Source organism: Astatotilapia calliptera, chromosome 11, assembly GCF_964374335.1.
Source record: "Astatotilapia calliptera chromosome 11, fAstCal68.1, whole genome shotgun sequence".
Taxonomy (NCBI): Eukaryota; Metazoa; Chordata; class Actinopteri; order Cichliformes; family Cichlidae; genus Astatotilapia; species Astatotilapia calliptera.
Window position 1 is genome coordinate 9,762,884 of NC_137432.1, and position 14,713 is coordinate 9,777,596.

General features: G+C 40.3%; 1 protein-coding gene across 1 annotated transcript; it reads right to left on the minus strand.

Moving 5' to 3' along the window:
* Nucleotides 1-103: 103 nt before the first annotated feature.
* Nucleotides 104-9,969, minus strand: wdtc1 (WD and tetratricopeptide repeats 1). The gene is made up of 16 exons (XM_026184135.2): nt 9,829-9,969; nt 9,179-9,321; nt 9,014-9,097; nt 8,869-8,915; nt 7,651-7,762; nt 5,764-5,951; nt 4,624-4,806; nt 4,385-4,479; nt 4,167-4,282; nt 4,000-4,075; nt 3,825-3,921; nt 3,561-3,731; nt 3,228-3,463; nt 2,823-2,988; nt 1,746-1,938; nt 104-1,587 (listed from the first exon to the last, which is right to left on the minus strand). Exons 2-16 carry the CDS (start codon nt 9,242-9,244, stop codon nt 1,390-1,392), a joined length of 2,028 nt encoding a protein of 675 aa, XP_026039920.1. The 5' UTR covers nt 9,245-9,321; nt 9,829-9,969; the 3' UTR covers nt 104-1,389.
* Nucleotides 9,970-14,713: the final 4,744 nt, after the last annotated feature.

Below are 14,713 nucleotides of genomic sequence, written 5' to 3' on the forward strand. Positions count from 1 at the left end.
TCCTAACCTAGATAAAACTAAGTGCTACTGTACGCGTTGTGTAACCGCCAAGCTAAAAAGGGCAAACAGATGAAACAAACAATGAATCAAAAGGATAGTAAGGTGGTGTTCAATAATTTTTATTCTTTGTTCTGTTTGCCACAAAGGTCTTACAGGATTCCTCAAAGAAAACAGAGCATCTCAAATTAATGAACAAATGAAAACGAATGGAAGCCTTAGTGATGCATGTAGCTGAGGACTCCATTCATGAACATTTACCCTATCTAAGGGTAAAGAAGACCCAGCGAGCACTGGATGGCTTGTGGCTGTGCTGTTTTATTGCCCTGCATCTATGCTCAGAGATGCCTCATGCAAGCAGGACTGAACACCTGGCTGCAGCAGAGGACTAATGCTAGAGCCACGCAGCTAGTAGGCAGGAACCCTAAAGCTGCCCCCTCCCCCCAAAAAATGGCATTGACACTTCATCTCAAATGATGTGTAATCAACAGGACTAGAAGAAAAAAAAACTGTATTAGAAAGCTGCTTTCTTTGACCTGTCAATAATCTATTGTAAGAAAAACCTCTTAACTAAAAGGAGCCAAAGTTATGTTTCAATGAAACAAAGAAGTCTAACATTAATCCTTGGCTGTTTACGTGACAGATGGCAACCTTTGGCAGAAGAACCCCTTGTTTTTTTTTCCTTCTTCCTCCTGACAGTTGTAAACTAAAAAAGCATATAAATACATTTCATTAGAGCAACTCTGGCAGCGTTCACAACTTAAAGAGCGAGTTAATTCTAGCCTTCCAGTGGCCAAAACTCCAACGGAAAATAGGATTGAGGCTAACTTAAATAACTTGGGTGTGCAGCCTTTCCGAGATGAGTGGGTACTGTGACGCTTTGCTCCGTCCGCCGAGCAGACAGGAGTTGTAACAAATACACCGTTTTCGGGTCAGAGATCTTATTCTGACCGCGCGGCCACACGCCGACCTGAAAAATAGGCCACCAGATACGCGCCTCTCCAACATAAACCTGAGGAGCGATGCGTGCTGAACTCCTCCTTCTTTGTGAGAAAGTGGGGGAGTGAAGTTTGAAGGTGCTCTCCTCAAAGTCATCCCACTGCCACCGCAGGGTGGAGGGAGGGACGGGCTGAGGTGTTGTAGGTGCTTCGAAGGGGTGGAAGGGTGCTGTCGCAACCCTCCATGAATTCCTCTCCCCCCAAAAGTGGTCTCCACCAGTCCTCTCACAGGACAGGGGAGGGTGATGCATAGTGCAGAGATGTGACACGACATTCACTCAATGTTCTGTCAGACGGGGCTGGGGAGGAGGGCGAGGGGATTTCAGATTCAAACAGGAGCTAGTAGAGTGCTTTGCTTCCTAAAATCCATTCTGCAGAACAGATGACTATTTGCTTAGCTGGGCCTGCACTGTACTTGTCCCTCTGAGCTTTCTTCATCGTCTGAACCATCTGGACCGACACCGCGCAGGCCTGTGATGCGATAGCCCATGTTAAGCAGCATGACCTCCAGCGGATCCGCGTTCATGCGCCGCTGATTAGCCTGAGCAGCTCCCTCCATGTCTTCCACCACACGCCCGTTTTCGCTGTCTGTCTGTGGTATTTAAAAAGAAAAAAACAAAAGAAGTGATCAAATATAATTCCAACAGCATGACACATCTTTTTAATGAATGGCATCTCCTTAACACACTCCCAAAGCATGTCAAGACCAAGTCTGCCAAGTCTGCGCATAGAGGAGTTTCCTCTGTTTACCTCTGGCCTGGGGTTCCATAACCGAACGACAGGGTCGATACCGCTAGTAGCCAGGAAGCAGTAGCTGGGGTGCGGCTGTAGGCAGTTGACTATGGACTCATCCCCCTGCAGGATCCTCACAAGATTGGTTGTTTCTTTTTCCCAGATAAAGAAAGAGCCATCGTCTGAGCCGCTTACAATATACTGGCCTTTGCTGTGGAGAAAAAGAATCCATTCAGACCTGCCTGATGAGCCATGTTCCTGGGACACAAACCTTTTACGGGGAATTTAAATATTTACTCGGAAAATTGTGCAATCGTTTTACATTGAACTTCTTTCATAGAATGTCAACTTCACTGCGCAGATGTGTACAGTACTGAGAACAGCTGAGGTGAAGGTTAAGCAACAGCAGCGTGCCATTTTCTACCGTCACTCAGCATACAGTACCTCCTTTGGCCCATGGTATCAAAAACCAGTCTCGTTAAGCTGTTGGAACTGCACTCACTAATCAAACACATCATAAAGATTTGTGTTTATTTAAAAGGTAAACTAAATGAGCCACAGCGTGAGTTGGTGTTGATTAGAATATATTCTGACTGTTATAACGTCATGGGAAGTAGACGATTTAGTCACACTTTTGAACAGCAAAAACAAACAACTGCTTCATAGGCCAACATCTAAAAGTACGACCGACTCTAAAGAAACTAAACTACTTGTTTAGATTGAGGAACTGTTGATTGTGTAAAACTAATAGAACAAAATTATGTTAAAATAAAAAAGGCCAAATAGTAATCAAACAAAGCTGTTAATCAGCCCCCAAAAGCTGCTCACACATGCTAAAAATATGGCTGAGATTCCACAGCTTTGTAATAAAGAACACTTTACTCCTGTGCAGCTACTTTCAAAGCTGTTTGAGCATTTTGCTGCAAAAGAGGTTTGACTAGTTACTGAGTGCAACAGTGTTAATGTGTAAAGGCTCGGCTTTATTTATAATCGCTTGAGCACAGTGTGTCATTTAGATAAAGATCACGTTACATTTCAAAGCTCACGACTGCCCCCTAGTGATGACATAGCGGCCTGGCAACGAGATTAACCCACCTTCCAAAAAAGTTGGCTTCTTTGATGTCAGTGGTGGTGTTACAGTGACCGCAGTATCTGTGTTTGTAGTCAAAGCTGCGCTCTCTCAGCTCCAGCTCATCTTCAGGAATGGACTCTTTCCGACTGAACGAGTGGAATCGGATGGAGCTGTTGGCCTTTTTGTCTTCTGCAGTTATAGAAAAAACTTTTTTTTTTTTTTTACTGTAATTCACACAGATTTTAAAACTAAAATATACACAAAGAAACGACATGTGTACTACAAAGCAGGTTTTTTAGTGAGCATACAATCATTGTAAATAATGGCAATTATCCAATGAAGTGTGATATAAATGTTTTTTTCTAGATCTGTGTAAATTCTCTGAGAGTTACTGAAAATTAGCCAAGAGCTATTTCTTTCTTTCCCACCTGATTCTGACTTGGAGTAAAGAGCAGCCTTGATGTCTTTATCTAAGGCATCACAGGCACTGCTGTGCGCCTGCTCTGGAAACTTCCCTTTGAAATCGTCCAGACACTCCAGAGCCTCAGCCACATATTTTAGCTCAAACAGACACCGTGCCAGCCTGAAATGTGCTTTCAGATGACCGGGGTTTAGACTCAGAGCCTTCAGACAGTCCCTGAGGGCATCATAATGGTCTCCATCCCTAAGAATCACATAGAAAAACATAAAGACTCAGGGTTTCCAAAGGTTTTAGAATTAAAAAAAGCATCATTCCTCTGCACTAAAGCAACGCCGCGTACCACTTGCGTTTCATATAGGCCGCAGCTCTGTTCCCGTACAACATGGCGTTGCTGCTCGCCTGATGAATGCCTAAACTGTACAGCTGGATGGCCTGTGTCCACTGCTGCCGTGCAAAAGCATCATTAGCTTGTTGTTTTATCTTCTCCAGGTGAGGAGGGAGGTCATTAGAACTGAAAGACAAAAGGGAAAAGCAGATATTTTGACATAAATTCAAATGTATAACCTCAGTCAATTGACGTGTAGTGGAAAGAGCCGACGTTTACCTAGACTGCATTTTGCTCCCAGTAAAGTGAATGTGGCCAGCTGGCAGGTGAATTCCATTGGAGACGCCGTTTGTCGTCTTTCCATTCTGCACATCTCCTGGAAAGCGAGAGATTCAATAATCGGCATTCTTCATGTACTTTGGAGTTAGTGTGAAACTCAGTGTTTATTATCTACCTGTTGACGATTGGCATTTCTTTGGAAGCAAGAATGTATATGGCCTCTGTTTGAACGTCAAGTCAAACAGATACACCTGCAAGAACCATAAAGAGATAGTAAAAGGATCCCATAAGAATGCCTCTGCGATTCTCACATGGTTCCCTCTCTGTTTGGTGATGCATTACCTGTTCCCCGCCCATGTTAACAAGCAGCTCGGTGCCATCAGGACTGAAAGTAACATAGGTGGCAACCAGGACCCTCAGGCGGTTATTGTAGTCAGGGAGTTTCACCGGCAGGTGACCTGAAACATTCAGTCAGATGGTAATGGTATTAAACCACAGTCCAGAATATAAATGCACCCATTAAAAGAATTTCATTCCAGACAATTTATCTGTATACACACCTGCAACATAATACTGCCCAGCTCCATCTGGGATGGGCTTCTGCCTTTCACAGAATGTGTGCACAGCTGCCGATGTGCTTTGACTCAGAGATTTCCTGTGTGAGGAAGAAAAAAAAAAAAAAAGTTCGGAACTTCCTTGTCAAAACTTGGAACGCACCACAGAGTAACTACAAAGCGCTTTATTTGACAGTTTGCCGAGTACTCACTACCACAGAATAGCATGAAAAAGCCAAACTCACCTGTAGTTGTGTATCATCCTGATGTCGTACAGACGTACAAAAGGCCCATTGGCTCCCACAGCCAGGTAGTTGTTGTCCCGTGGGTTAACAGCTAAACATTTGGCCTCGACGAGCTGACCACAGAACTCTGTGAGATCGATCAGCACCTCCGAGTGTTTACTGTTCTCCCTCAGGTCGTATTGTCTGCAGTGAACAAGGACAACATGCACATATTACCTTGGCAAAACCACCCACTACCAAGTCTAAGGAGCTTGGAAAGAAAAGCGTCTGGACTTCTTTACGTTGCTTGAAGACGTTTCACCTCCCATCCGAGAAGTTTTTAAAAAGAGGTTTTTACACCATTACAAAGATTTTTTTTTCTTCACAGCAGGTACTAAGCTAAAAAAGAAAAGCAGAAACAAACAAGATTGATCCACACAACACACTCATTGTCCCACATATTTCTAACACTGACCCCAAGTGACAGTAAACAGCTACAACATGTAGATGTGGGTCTACAAACCTGCAGGCTACGAATGCACCAACATGCTGTGAGCTTTGATCACACTGCAGATTAAGGCTGGGCAATATGGCCAAAAATATTTATCACGATATATATTTGAAAATTTGCGATAACGATATAACTGAAGATATAATTGACGGGAGACAAAATACTTTACAACTCCACAACTTTATTAGTGGAAAAAGAACCCCCATCAATGCATTTTGACTTAAACAAGCAGCGGTTTTTATGTGCATTAAAGCTATATAAAAATTTAACAGTGTAAATGCAAATTCCTTGCTGACAGTTTGGCCCCACAATGAGCTCACCCGTAACCCTGGCTGATTGTGACCCACACCTGTTTTCACACTTTGGCTCATGTGATTAGGTAGAGGATCATCAGGGGGTCCTTTGTCCCTCTTTGGGGGGGGGACACTCCCACTGGGTTTAAATCTGGGACTCTCCACCTTTTGACTCTTAGAACTGAAGAAGCTTCTCGGATGAGAGGTGAAATGTCTTCAAGCAACTTAAAGAAGTCCAGACGCTTTTCTTTCCAAGCTCCTTAGACTACGATGACCTGGATGACTGAGAACCTTCACAGACACCCACTACCAACATAACATTTGACTTTAATACATTATTGATCTCTTTGGTCTAACCTGATGATGCCGTCCTCCGCAGCACTCCAGAAGGTGTTGGGCCACATGGGTGCTGTGGCTATGCGTTTAACTCTGTTTGTATGATCAGAAAACATATGGATGGTTTCCTTCACTGTCAGGTCATGCACGTGGACTTTTGTGTCGGCTGCACCCGTTACCAAAATTCTGTCCCCGGAGTGAGGCAAGAACTGCATGGACAAATAAAAATACCAAAGTGAACTGATAAGAACTGAGATGCAACACTTTATTGGCTCATATTGGCACTGTTGACATCAGGCGACCAGCTGATTAGTAAATAAGCTGACAGAGTCCAACGATCATCTGTAGGGCATGTTCGGTTTAATAGTCCTCACATCTGAGACAGATATGAGGACTGTGTTTGATTCTGTACTCACTTAAAAGTACCAAATAATATACTTTATAATAGGAGGTAATTAATAATAATAATGAAGATCAATTTGTTACACTGCCGTTTGAAAACCTGAGCTGTAAACACTGGCACTGACCCAAAATCTTACAAACAGCGCATCCCCACTAAGTATACACACACAATGTTTGAGAAAGGCTTAGCTTTGAAATAAATGGTGATATAAATGTCAATAGTCACACACAGGACATTGTTATGACATTTACAAAGACTTCTTAAGCTGAATTCATAGTCCAATGTTTGTATCCATTTACATAGCTGTATGGCTACACAGAGAAGAGGATTATGGGAATTCAACCAACACTGAGGGTGCAGAGGCACACTTGCTGCAGTTCTCCACAAAAGTGTGCAAAATGAACAGGAAAGAGAACACCAGTGGAGTTCATCACGAGGAGGAAGAAAAGGAAATAAGACATCATAAAATAAATATATATATATGTAGGGGTGGGCGATATAAACGATATACGATAGAAACGATATAAATTTGGCCAACGTTAGAGATTTTGACTATACCACGATAGCGCATGTTGATGATGTCATCAAGCTGCGCCTGTTTTGACCGAAAGCGTCGTAGCGGCTGCAACCATTATCATCTGCAAATTATGCCGGGCGACAGTCATAGCAAAGAGATGAAGCACTTTTGAAATATGGGGAAAGCCAAAAACTGCGCTTCCTCCACTTCCGTAACATTGATTCATTAATGCTGATTTCTCTCGCAGCTGCCAATTCCTTTCTGACAGTTTAACCAAAAGGCATTTCCAGTGGAAATTGGCCGACAGATCCTGAGCATAACATGTATAATATCCACAAAACTTAAAAGGAGGTTATACACACACAATACAGTAATATTATGTTGAAGCACAGTACGTATTACTCTGCGAGGTTCCCAACTACGGTAGCCATAATGCTCCGACAATCCATAAAGCGGTGCGGCTTCACAGCTTAGCAAAGTCGTACTAAAACATTTTTGACAGATTTTTGAGCGCCGTGTACCACATAAAATCGGTTCGGTAATAATAGTAATAATAGTAATAACGACGTGGTGTGTATCTGACGGACGAAAGCTAAACCAGTTCCACACCACTGAAGTTGCAGCATTTTTACAAACCAATTCTGGTTCATCTGTTTCATTCAACGATTCTTCTCATTCTCCGTCACCGCCATGCTTTTCCCACCATGTGCGTATGAAAACAAAGGCACTGCGTATGCGCATTTTACCCATATTCTATCGCGATACTTCATTTTCTTATCATTGCCTAACATTGTACCGGTATTACCGTGAACGGTATGATAAGGCCCAGCCCTACTGCACATCACAGCGAAAATTATTCTCTGCCATATTTTCGTAATTAACCTTGAGGAAGAGCAACAAGGCAGCCTCAATTGTGCAATGACTGCAGTATTAATATGTTTCTAAGCTCAGGCACCATCCAGTACACTGTAGAATGTGTTCTCCTTACCTTTACAGAGAATATGTTAGCCGCATGACCTGTGTGCATAGTTGTTAGCTTCTTGTGCCTGAATGGATCCCAGATGATGGCATGTTGATCATCCGAGCCTGAAGCCAGCAGACTGAGTACGAGGAAAAAATAATAACAATTCAAAGAAGCCAAGCAGCATTTCTTTAAGGTATGCACCTTTTTTTTGTTGATTTATTACATTTACACGTTATATTACAGGTATTAGAACTAACTAATAAGCAGTTGGACCTGTGTTGCTAGATTCACTTTAGAATGGATGCAATATCTTTATGTTAAACTGATCCCTCCTGGTGTGCTGAAGGTGTAAGATTACGAAAGAAGCAGACTCACACCACTGATAAACATGGCGAGTGAGACTACTTTTACTAACTAGTAGACAATGTTGGGGTTGTTACTAGGAAAAAAGTAATGTATTAAACATTACTGGTTACTTTTCTTAAAATGTATGTAGTACATAAAATTACTGAAACACACTGTCACATACTTAATTACCAGGCAACTAATATAAAACTGAGGTTACAGTTCCACACACCAACACAAAACCCCACCCTAATGAGGACACAAATACAATCTTTCTTTTAGTTTTCACATATGAAAACAAAGTCAACAACACAAAACAAAGTTGAAAGGGTCTTCAAAGCTATCGCCACAGTGATTCTACTGCAAAAATATGTACAGGTAGAAATGGAGTCTGCAAGCCTGACTACACATCACTGCCTTTTAAAGTTCAGGCTTTGGCTGCTGGGCTGGGATCGCCATACAATAAACTTTGACATTATTCTGGGTTTCTTGTCTAGCTTTGTGTATAATGCAGATGTTTCTGTCCTACATGCAGTTTGTCATCATGGCACTCTTGTCCTTTGGTGCAATAAAAATAAAAGTAATAACCATATTTCTGCTCTTTAAAAGCATTAAAAAAAGTTTTCTTCTTTCTAGCAGCCAGTTGCTCAGATAACTGAAGAGCCTTTGTAATTCAAATAACAACATAACTGTAACTGTATTGTAATTAGTGAGTAACGCATTAAATTACTAAAATAAGATATAATGTGATTATATTATTACTTTGCAACACGTTAGACCCAACACTGATAGTAAAACTGTGACATTTAAAATCCAAGCAGGAAGTGAACAGGATGCAAACCTTATCTGGACAGATACAACAGAAATTCACTGTACATACAGGGTTTGATCACTTACTCTCCACGTTCGTTCCACTCCAAACAGTTCACACAGCCTGTGTGGCCCTGTTGAAATAAATGACATTGAGGGTCAGACGAAGAGAACAAAAGAAAAAAAAGTGTCCCAATGTGTTTACAGAAAAATATGTCATGTTATTAGTGACCTGAAGCTCAGCCTCCAGTCCAAGTCTCTTGATGAAGGGGTCAGTCACATGGTAGAACCTTTGGAAGCTTGCAGCTCTCTTGTCCTAAAGACAAAAGAGCACATCTCCATCAGACTCTCCATCAGACGGGGATGATCACACTGGCTCTGGACTGTTCTTACATACCCTGATCTGCCTGTGCAGGATATCTCTGGAGATGTTGGCAGTAGTCATGGCCTCACCGCAAAACATAAATTAGGTTTCGAGGCTGGAGGTTTCCAAGGGTCAGAGATCAGGTTTCATTTACTCTTTTTTTCCTTGTGACCAAGCTGTAAAAACGCAGAATGGATTAAGGCAGAGCAGAGACTTGTTAGAAGACAGAGACTTTACACCGGTATAGCGTCAATATCAGCTTTAAACAGAAAAAGGAAAAAGTCGACATTAAACTCAGGCATGTGATTTATTCAGAGATTTTTTGTTGCTCATCTGACATAGGCACAAAACATACCGCTAGCTGGTCTACAGATAGTATTTGCTCCCGTTACCTACAAAGCGACTTCATTAGCTAACCAGGCTAATGTTAGCAACGTAGCTCTGGGAATACAACAACTGACAGTTTTGCAAAAAACTAACAATTATTTAAAATCTAAAGCCCCATTAGCCTACGAGAATGGTTAACGATCCGTGCACAGGGCCTTTGAGAGACCTGTCGTTCATCAAGAAGCTGGCGTTAGCGTACTGGCGTTACCTTGCTAGCTAAACAAAACATCTACTTTATATAACGTTAACATTTGCAGCGCTTTGGTGATAATTTACAACTGTTAAACAAAACTCACCGTTTCCCTCGAGCTAAGCAAGCCTCTGTCAAGAAATGTCCATTTAGTAAAAGTCACAAATTGCACTCCGTGTGACTTTGTTGACAGGATACTCGCTAATACCTTCGCAGACCTGAACACAACCCTCCTCCACTGCACATAAGCACGCAACTTTGTTCCGCCAGCTGAAAATACACCAAACTCTTCCGGTCTGTTTGGACATCACAATAAAAGCATTCCAGAATAAAAGCATTTTCAAGTAACGTTTAATAAAGGAGCACTACAACAAAGAATGTAACATATATTTACCAAATGTTTAAGCAATACATAGTATTATTTTGTAATTTGATGGTAATCTTGAAGGAAGAATTTGTGAATAGTGTTGTGCGGGTGAATCATGTGTAAGTAAGGATCCTGACTTTGAAAATAGGGATGGTGTACACGAGGTAGTGAGACCTGCTATGATGCTGTGATGCGTGATTTGGAGATGGTGACACTAACATAAAGACAGAAGGTGGCGCTGGAGGTGGCAGAGTTAAGGATGTTAACGTTTTCATTGGTAGAGACCAGGATGGGCAGGATTAAAAAACACGTATATCAGTGGAACAGCTCGGGGTGGAGGCAAAGTTAGAGAGGCAAGGCTCAGATGGTTAGCAGAAGAGGGATAGTGGGATAGTGAATATAAATCTGCCAGGAAGGAGAAAAATAGAAAATCCCCAGAGGAGGTTATAGATGTAGTGAAGGAGGTCACGCAGAAGGTCAGGCTAACAGAGGAGGATGCTGGGGGTAGGGTGAGATGGAGCCAGATGGTCTGCTGTGACGACCCTTAAAGGCAGCATCAAAAAAGAAGATTTTGTAAATGAATGAGTGAAAACAACAAGAGTAATTTTATGTACTTCACACAGTGAATGAGGAAGGAGAGTTTCCTTATGTAAAAAAGCAGTCAAATTAAGAGGGCGGGCAGAGTTTGTAAGTGACCAAGCAGACCTATGTGTTTATGAGTGGAACAGTCTGAGTTCAATTAAAACAACCTGGGATATTTACAACCCACTGAGTGATAAAGTATCTGACTTTGTGAATTATGGTATGAATACAATACAATACAAACTCTCTCATCTCGGATATATATATATATATATATATATATATATATATATATATATATATATATATATATATATATATATATATATATATATCCAGCACATAACAGCAGGGTGCAAGATGCTAGCAGGCAAGGCATACATGGAACGCCATAACCAAGTGGCCGGCATAGTGTACAGGAACATCTGTGCCGAGTATAACCTGGAAGTCCCGAGGTCAAAATGGGAGATGCCCCCAAGGGTGGTGGAGAATGACCGAGCTAAGATCCTGTGGGACTTCCAGATACAGACGGACAAAATGGTGGTGGCTAACCAACCGGACATAGTGGTGGTAGACAAACAGAAGAAGACGGCCGTAGTGATCGATGTAGCGGTTCCGAATGACAGCAATATCAGGAAGAAGGAACACGAGAAGCTGGAGAAATACCAAGGGCTCAGAGAAGAGCTCGAGAGGATGTGGAGGGTGAAGGTAACGGTGGTCCCCGTGGTAATCGGAGCACTAGGTGCGGTGACTCCCAAGCTAGGCGAGTGGCTCCAGCAGATCCCGGGAACAACATCGGAGATCTCTGTCCAGAAGAGCGCAGTCCTGGGAACAGCTAAGATACTGCGCAGGACCCTCAAGCTCCCAGGCCTCTGGTAGAGGACCCGAGCTTGAAGGATAAACCGCCCGCAGGGGCGTGCTGGGTGTTAAAAGTTTATATATATATATATATAAAAAATAATAATGATAATAATAATATTTTATTATTATTATTATTTGGCTTTATTTTATTTTTAGGTCTGTCTTTTCTGAACTACTTTTAAAAAAAGATAATAGTTTCAACTTTTAGTTTTTCTTTAACAGTAAGATTGTTAAACCTGAATCTCATTGCATGTGTTTTTACAACCCTTAAATAAAGATGCAGCAAAGTAGTAAGTTTAATATTCAGATATTAGAGTTCTTCAGAAACTTTCGAAACTCTAAAAAAACATAAAAGTTGTCCGCTGTAATAATAGTGTCTTTAAAGTTTGTAATGATTACTTGTACTTTTTCAGGGGTCAGTAATACTCGATTCTGCTATACTCTACAATTCTATGGTTCTTTTTTCAGTTCTTACCAAACTTGGCTCAAAAAATGGAAGTGAAAGTGTGACATATGCTGAGTTTGTTTGTTGCTTTATTGCAGGAAGTTGAGAAACTGACATTTGTAATACTCAACATCTGCCATCATAGGGTAACATGTGCAGCAAATTAGGATTTTCTTTTTGAAATTTGACACTTGAGAAATCAGAGTTTTGGCACGATTGTCAGCTGACAATTTCACGTGCTAGCAGTATGTGGTATAGTATATTATTCTTACTTTTGTATCTATAGTACTGTGCAATTGTTTTAGCCAGGTGAGGAAAAATGCTGGAAACAAAGAATGCTTTCAAAAATGGAAGTGTTAATCATTTATTTTCCTTCTGTCTCTTAATGTAATCCCAGACACATTTGATGATGTTGAGATCAGGGCTCTGTTGGGGCTATACCATCACTTCCAGTACTTCTTGCTCTTCTTCACGCTGAAGATAGTTCTTAATGACTTTGGTTGTATGTTTGGGGTCATTGTCTTGCTGCAGAATACATTTGGGGCCAATAAATAATCATTTATATTTCTGAAAGCATTTTTTGTTTACAGCAATTTTCACATCTGCCTAAAACCTTTGTACAGTAGTGTATATAAAAAAGAAACAATAACAACAATAATATCAATAAGGTCACCAGAACTGCTTTCAACTACTGAAAAATTAAATAAATAAATAAATAAAATAAAACATAAGAACATTTTTATATCAAACTGACTCTGACAGATTGCTCTATGCATTTATGTCAAGCAGGTTAATCATTAACACTCTGTTAACCAGATTATCCAAAGGATCATTGGATTGAGCCACTACCAGAGTCCTTAACCGCACATGGAAACTTGAACATCTATTGAAATAACTTAATTGGCTCTCAGTTCAACACTGAATTATCTTTAACTTCCTTCTATTTAACCCAGCGAGACCTCTCATGTCATCAGGCGCAGATCTTTTAACTACTCCTAACCACACAGCAAAGTGTGCTTTCAGAAACTGTGGTCCTGTTTGAAATCACTGAAAGTTAGGTCAATTGTGGACAATTTGAAAGGGCTTTTATTTTTGAAAACAAAATCAGAATGACTTGATATTGATATGGTATCACTGTGGGGTTGTATACTGTTGATCTAAAGTGGAATTACCCTGTGGAAACAGGAATTTTCCATTTTAGAGCATTTTGAAATCACTGAAAGGTAGGTCAATTATGGACAATTTGAAAAGGCTTTTATTTTTGAAAGCAAAATCAGAATGACTTGATATTGATATGGTATCACTGTGAGGTTGTATACTGTTGATCTTAAGTGGAATTACCCTGTGGAAACAGCAAAATTCTATTTAAGAGCATTTTGAAATCACTGAAAGTTAGGTCAATTATGGACAATTTGAAAAGGCTTTTATTTTTGAAAGCAAAATCAGAATGACTTGATATTGATATGGTATCACCGTGGGGTTGTATACTGTTGATCTAAAGTGGAATTACCCTGTGGAAACAGGAATTTTCCATTTTAGAGCATTTTGAAATCACTGAAAGGTAGGTCAACTATGGACAATTTGAAAAGTCTTTTATTTTGGAAGGCATAATCAGAATGACTTGATATTGATATGGTGTCACTGTGGGGTTGTATACTGTTGATCTAAGGTGGAATTACCCTGTGGAAACAGGAATTTTTCATTTTAGAGCATTTTGAAATCACTGAAAGTTAGGTCAATTATGGACAATTTGAAAGGGCTTTTATTTTTGAAAGCAAAATCAGAATGTCTTGATATTGATATGGTAACATCGTGAGGTTGTATACTGTTGATCTAAAGTGGAATTACCCTGTGGAAACAGGAATTTTCCATTTTAGAGCATTTTGAAATCACTGAAAGGTAGGTCAATTATGGACAATTTGAAAAGGCTTTTATTTTTGAAAGCAAAATCAGAATGACTTGATATTGATATGGTATCACTGCGGGGTTGTATACTGTTGATCTAAAGTGGAATTACCCTGTGGAAACAAGAATTTTTCATTTTAGAGCATTTTGAATCGTTAGGAGATTAAGTCAAATATCGGCAATTTCAAAGGGCCATTACTATGAAAAGCAAAATCAGAAAGAATTTATTTGATATGGTATTACTGTGAAAAAGACTGCGGTTGGAAAGTGTTGATACAAAGTTCAAATAGTATTTGGAAATACGACTTTTGCTTTTAAGAGCATTATGAATTCATTGAAAGAGTAGTTCAAAAATGAAGATTCACAGGGCTTTTACTTTGAAATCCAAAATAAGATGGCCTTGATAGTGACAGGGCACAATTAGGGTACAAGGCTGTGTCATGTAGATGTAACATTAGAGTTTCTAAAAAAAAAGAAAAAGCCTAAATTATATGTTATTATGTTCTTAACATATCTGTTAATTCACTCGAAGTTGGCTTTTATTTTGAAATCCGGTTTCCACATCCATTCCCGTAATACTTTGAATACACAGGGAACGTAAAATCAACTGGAGGCTGGCTTGACTGCAAGTCTCGAATTGGAGGCTGGCTTGACACAAGTTTTGGAACGATTTGTCCGCTGACCTGAGGTCAATTATAAGTGTGTTTACATTCAAAAGCAGACTCAAAACCCTTTTTACTTTCATAGACTTACACTGTATGTGTTTGTGTGTGCGTGTTCGCTTGAATTTAATGTTTTTGTAACGTTTTCTTTTGTTGTTTTTATTGCCCT